Source organism: Hyperolius riggenbachi, chromosome 3, assembly GCF_040937935.1.
Source record: "Hyperolius riggenbachi isolate aHypRig1 chromosome 3, aHypRig1.pri, whole genome shotgun sequence".
Taxonomy (NCBI): domain Eukaryota; kingdom Metazoa; phylum Chordata; class Amphibia; order Anura; family Hyperoliidae; genus Hyperolius; species Hyperolius riggenbachi.
The window spans coordinates 90,938,259-90,944,258 of NC_090648.1; the positions used below are offsets into that span (position 1 = coordinate 90,938,259).

At 45.4% G+C, this 6,000-nt stretch overlaps 1 protein-coding gene across 7 annotated transcripts in view; it reads left to right on the forward strand.

Annotated features, from left to right (window-relative positions):
- WIZ (WIZ zinc finger) overlaps nt 1-4,652 on the forward strand; it is a 130,128-nt gene extending 125,476 nt beyond the window's left edge. For all 7 annotated transcript variants that reach the window (XM_068274560.1, XM_068274556.1, XM_068274562.1 and 4 more), the window contains one exon: nt 4,305-4,652. In XM_068274560.1, the coding sequence (XP_068130661.1) occupies nt 4,305-4,461 (157 nt within the window). In that variant the 3' untranslated portion in view covers nt 4,462-4,652. The remainder of the gene's footprint in view (nt 1-4,304) is intronic.
- The last annotated feature ends 1,348 nt before the right edge of the window (nt 4,653-6,000 follow it).

The window sequence follows — 6,000 nt, forward strand, 5'->3', positions numbered from 1 at the left end:
ATCCTCTGGTCCCCCGCTGTCACTTAGTTTCGTTTTTGACGACTCACCAGTCGCCGCCCGCCATGCGTATTATTGGACGCATTCATCAATGCAATTCCGCACGCGTAGATATGCGGCAACGCATATTTTTGTATGCGTTGCGGTCCGCAATAGCGCTAATTGCATTGGTGAATGCGGCACAGGACTGCTGCAGGGGGCTGGTAATAGCCCCAGGTAAGTGAAACTCTTTAACCCCCGTTCAGTTAAGGTTCCCTTTAATGGGAATAATAAGAAAAAATTGAAAAAATTCATTTTCTCAGTTTTCGGCCATTATAGTTTCAAAATAAAACATGCTACCGTAATTAAAACCCACACATATTTATTTGTCCATTTGTATCGGTTATTGCAACGTTTAAATTTTTTCCCTAGTACAATGCATGGCGCCAATATTTTATTTGGAAATAAAGGTGCTTTTTTTAAGTTTTGCGTCTATCCCTAATTACAAGCCCATAATTAAAGTAATTGTAGTATACAGTTTTTGTATACATATTAAAGTTCAGTCCCTAAGGTAACTATGGATTTTTTTTTATTTGTAATTTTTTTTTTTATTAAAAAAATTAAAAAATGGTAACTTTAGGGGAGTGTGGGAGGTCAGGGGTTAATTATAAAAAAAAGTAACTAGGGATGATAAACTGGAGCAGAAAAAAGGATGTAATATTACAATTTGGCCACAAGATGTCGTCAGTGGTGACTTCAGTTCCGTACTGTTATGGAAACGGAAGCACTACATGCACAGGATTCATGAATGGCAGAGCCATTCACAGGGGAACTTAGATCAATGAATGGGATTTGTTTTCCCATTCATTGATCTAGAGGCGGGCAATCGGCAGTAATGAGCCGCGGTACCGAGCGCGGGGGGGAGGGGGGGGGGCGCCGCGAGTGGGGTGACGCGGCGGGAGGGAGGTAGTACCTACGCCCCTGCACAAAGTTGTGGCATTTTGCAGGGGCGTAGTTACTCGTCCCGGGGGAGGGAACAAATTTATTGTAAGAATCTCAGGCAGGAATGACACATACAAACTTTGTTTCTTCTGTCTGAATAAGAGATTGCAATGAAAGGAGCCCGGTGGCAGTTTTACACAGCGGTGCTTCTTCCAAGCTTGACCCATCCCTAAAGCTGGCCACGAACGGTCCAATTTCTAGCGAAAAATCGTTCGAGCGATTAGAAATTCTGATCGGGCGAAAAATCGTTCACTTAACCATCAACTAACCAATCATTGCTTCCTATCTATCACGACCACCAAGAAAATCCAAATTTTCGTTCGACGAAAATTCATTCGGGCGACATTTTTTTCACTCGTTCATAATCGATTGTGTCCACCAATGGAGATTATTTACTACAAATCCGATCAGAATTTCTGATCGCTCAAACGATTTTTCGCTAGAAATTGGACCGTTGGTGGCCAGCTTAAGGTGGGTCAGCCTCAGTGGAACCACTGTAGTGTGAAACGGCCATCAGGCTTCTTTCTTGTCCAGCACCCATTGTTATCACTTATTCAGACAGAACAAAGTTTGTATGTGTTAATCCTGTCTGATATTATTTTGCATGCAGCTATTCTGTGGTGTGCAGAACATGTCATAATCTTAAAGTATACCTGTACCAGGAAACTCAACCTATTGATTGAAGCCCATGGTGGGCTAGATCACCTCTTAGTGTCTGGGCACTGTTCGTTGTACTTTGGCTCCCACCCATTTCTTGTGCCTCGTCCTCATGTCTATGCAGCTTCTCTGAAGTTCCTCTGAGAGGCACAGTGCTATTCTGATCTGTGCAGGCATGTTTCGCTCATGTGCGAGCGCTTGCTCATGATGTTTGGAACTTTTGCCTTTGCAGTTCTGAGTCACGTGCCACCGCTAAGGGGGCCTTCCTGGTTTTAGTGTTCAACTGTGGGATTCTGTCAAATATAAAGACTAATGGGGGGGGGGGGGGGGGGGGAGGGGGAGGCTCAAGGACAGTGAGCAGTGCACTTAAGGGTTAATCGAGCCAACCATGGGCTTTTTTCTTTTTGTTCCCGATTCAGGGGCAATTTTAATTCATTTGCTGTGCAGAGCAGGAAATACATTTAAAGTATACCTGTAGGGTACTAAATGTGCCCCATTTAGATATTGATCTCAGTGAAGGGAACCCTCTGGATAATCCACAGGCTTCCCCCTCACCTCCATCGATCCAGCGCTGGGACCAATTCTGCCTCTGTATTTTGGGGGCAGGAACTAGACGCTATGTGTATGGGGAGGGTCTTACCGCATCTCACTTGTGGCTGCGTCCCCCTCCATACCAAGTAATTTCTCTGGTGTCAGCGGCGGCATAGTATTCAAGCTGTGAGGGCGCCCTTTGAACTTCACGCTGACGCTGCACGCAGTAAGCCAAGTTGGCACTGCGCTGGTGCTCCCTTCCTGTCATAATCCTGTGCGCCCAGCTGATGTGGCTCACATTGATTACAAGAGGGGAGCGCCAGCGCAGAGCTGACCTAGTGTACTGTGTGTAGCTTCAGCATGAGGGTCAAAGGGCGCCCTCACAGCTGGAATAATAAGCTGACACCGGAGAAATTACTTGGAACGGAGGGGGGCGCAGCCACAAGGGAGGTGCGGTAAGAGACCACACACCTCCCCATACACACAGCGTCCCAGCTAGGTCGTCTTTTTGGAGTAGGTCTTCTATTTCAAGCATGCTTAAAATATATAAGGTAAGCCTTATTTTCAGGGTAGGTCTTAGTTTAGGGGAAACACTATACTTTCCTGGGCCTTCCTCCAGCCCCATGAGGTGAATGTACTCCCTCACTATCCTCTCCGGCCGCTCCGTTCTTTAGATATTACTCCCCGTAATGTGGCCAGTCCTGCAGAAGAGCATGGCTGGCCAGATTACCAGAGGGAATGTCTAAAGAATGGAGAGGATGGTGAGGGAGCCCATGCACCTCATGGGGCTGGAGGAGGGCCCAGGTAAGTATAAATACACAACCTGGTTACATCTCACATTTCCTTTAAAGCTAACCTGTAGTAGTTCGAAGCCTCTGGAGGGTCCAGAGGTCTTCCGGAGTCTCGTTAGAGACCACTGTTCCCCGGTCCCCTTTTCAGCTTGTGAATGAGCGCTTCAGGACTGGGAATGCTCGAATAAGGTCTGCACATGCCTAGTAGAACAAAGTGCTTAATGCTACTGGGTATGAGCTGATCATCTTTGTGGTTGCCCTGTGTGAATCTGCTCATCCACAGCCATTTGCGACCAGAAGAAACCTATGATTCAGAAGGTTGAATTGGTATACAGGGACACTATGCTGGAATGACGAGATGTATGTCACTTCAGGTGTACTTTTTGGGCTTGGTCGGTATTTTTACAGCTAATGACTTCCTTCCCTGGTGACACAATGGACTCTGATTATAGAGGACTTGTGTCACTGGAAGAGGCAGTAAAGAGACCTTCTCACCCATAGATACCACAGTAGTAAACTGGCACAGATTATAGCAATTCCCCTACGCTACCCAGTACTCCATACAATAAAAAAAAGCTGGCGTTTTGTTTCAGGCACAATTTTTATAGGCATTTTATAGATTTTAAATTAGTCATAAACAAAGAATCATTATTTGATACCTGCTGCAACTTCTAAATCCTTTGTTTTGGTTCCTACAGCTGCTTGCTCACTATCTCATTCCAATCTTACCTTTCCAGCCAGTCTTGAAGCAATGATCTGCTGAGTCTGATGGGAGGTGTGGCTTCAACTGAGTCATTGGTCTCCCCCTAAAATTAGATAGATCTATCTACATATATATCTATGTATATGTACACACACACACTGTGTTGGATACTTAGTGGTGGGGTCGTCTTGTACCCCACCATTCCAACGAAGGGTCCCTCTAAACTTATTTGATTGGAGCAAGTCGCATAAGCATCTTCCGGCTTTGCTCCCAGTTATGGACGAAGGCATGCTGACTGGGCATGCACAATTAGGCTCCACGCATGCCCAATAGAGCTTGTGCATGGAGGAAAAAAAACACCATTCATGAGCTGCTCATTTCTACTGTGCATGTGCGGACCTCACTTATGCATGCCCACTCGTGGTCATAGGATGAAAATTGACCGTGAGTTGAAACGGTAGGGTGTAAGAAGATTTGCAAATCCTCTGAACTACCCAGAGGCTTCTCTCTGCTGAGGTAGGTATCTAACTTTTTTTTTTTTTTTTTTAAACTTCAGGTGTCCTTTTTAACTCAATGTTTAGGTTTTCCAGTTGTGACATTTTTAATTATAGACTTTTTTTTTTTTTCCCCTCCCTCCTCCACAGGTTCTGTGATGTTCAGTTCCAAGGTCCTCTTTCCATTCAGGAGCAGTGGGTTCGTCACCTGCAGCATCACATCCTGGAAATGAACTTTTCAAAGCTTGCTAGCCCACCACATGCTATATCATCGCCGGAGCAGCCTGTAGCTGCCAAATCCCAATAAGCAGCCTTCCAGATGACCTAGACAAGACATGGCTGGTGTTTGCTGCCTTTTCCATGGGGAAAGCAAATCCAGGAGAAAGACTCATATTTGGTAGCTCAGACTTTATAACCAACCCCATGGCGTGTTGCCACCAAGCCTTTGATAAAATCGGTGTGGTCTGGATATATATATATATTCAGCACCAAAACAGACTGAACTTGCAATAACAAGAATTCTCAATGAACAGGGAATGTAGATAAAGGTGGTTTTTCGGGGGGTTCATCTGACTCATCTGAAGATTTTAAGGGCATAAAGAAATGTTGGAAGTTTCTGTATTTGATTGGTTGAGCAGTGTTGCTGCAGAATGTTGTGAAAGGTGACAGTCGGGTTGGAGAAATAAAGGTGTATCTTACACCTTTATTTCTCCAACCCGACTGTCACCTTTCACAACATTCTGCAGCAACACTGCCCAACCAATCAAATACAGAAACTTCCAACATTTCTTTATGCCCTTAAAATCTTCAGATGAGTCAGATGGGTAGATGGTTTTCTAAGAGCTTGGTGTCTGCCCTAGAAGGTTCATTTTGCTGAAGATTTGTTTCTGCATATACAAGCAGATTCCTGTTACTATCTTTCCCCCTAATTTTTGTTATCTCTTCGATGGTGCTTAGCCACTTTTCCCTTCGAGGCTACCACGAACCTCAATATATATCCTACTCACCACTCCTGACATTGGAGATCATCCGTAGATTTCCTGTGACGGCCTTAACCTCCTTGCCGGTTTTCCCGACCTGAGCTCGGGGTAGAAAAAAGCAGCTGCTATCGGTGATCCCGAGCTCAGGTCGGGGTAGGCATTGCAGAGCTTTACCTGTAGTTGTGGAGTCCCGCGCGCGATCTCGCTGCGCAGCGGGACTCCATCCTCTCTCCCCGGCAGTGTGGGGTCTTTCCCTGGCCGCCGGGATCCCCCATGTCCCCGCTATTCTTCCGGGGACCCGGCAGCCAGTTGGAGCAGCGCAGCCGTGGTGGTGGCAGCGTGACGTCATCGGGGGCCGGGCTAACATTGAAAACGAACTTCTCTATATTAGAGAAATATAGAGGTTTGTTTATATGTATATTAGCGCCATCTTGTGGGCAAAGAGAAAACTGCAGCCCAGGAAGGTAATTTTTTTTTTTTTTTTTTTTGCTGCAGATCTCCCTGCCAGAATGATTTTTTTCAGGTTTTAGGGTCTGAAAGAGTGAAAAAAAATTGCACCGCTTTTAGACCCTAAAATCTGGAAAGAATCAGACCGCCAAGGAGGTTAAACATTAAAAGTTGCTATATCAACACAGCTTGTTAATTGGTATACCGTGAACATGTGGGCCTGTTTGTTCAAGTGAGCCAAGTACAGACTAACAAGGAGACATTGTGTGGTAATGTCTCAACAGAATTGCACAGACTAAGTCAGCCAACTCTGCTCCAAACTACCCTGCACCCTAATAACTTGCTGCATACATGTGCTCATCAATCACAACAGGCAACCAGATTCCCTTTTACTGGCTTTGTTCATTTCAAGGTGGCTT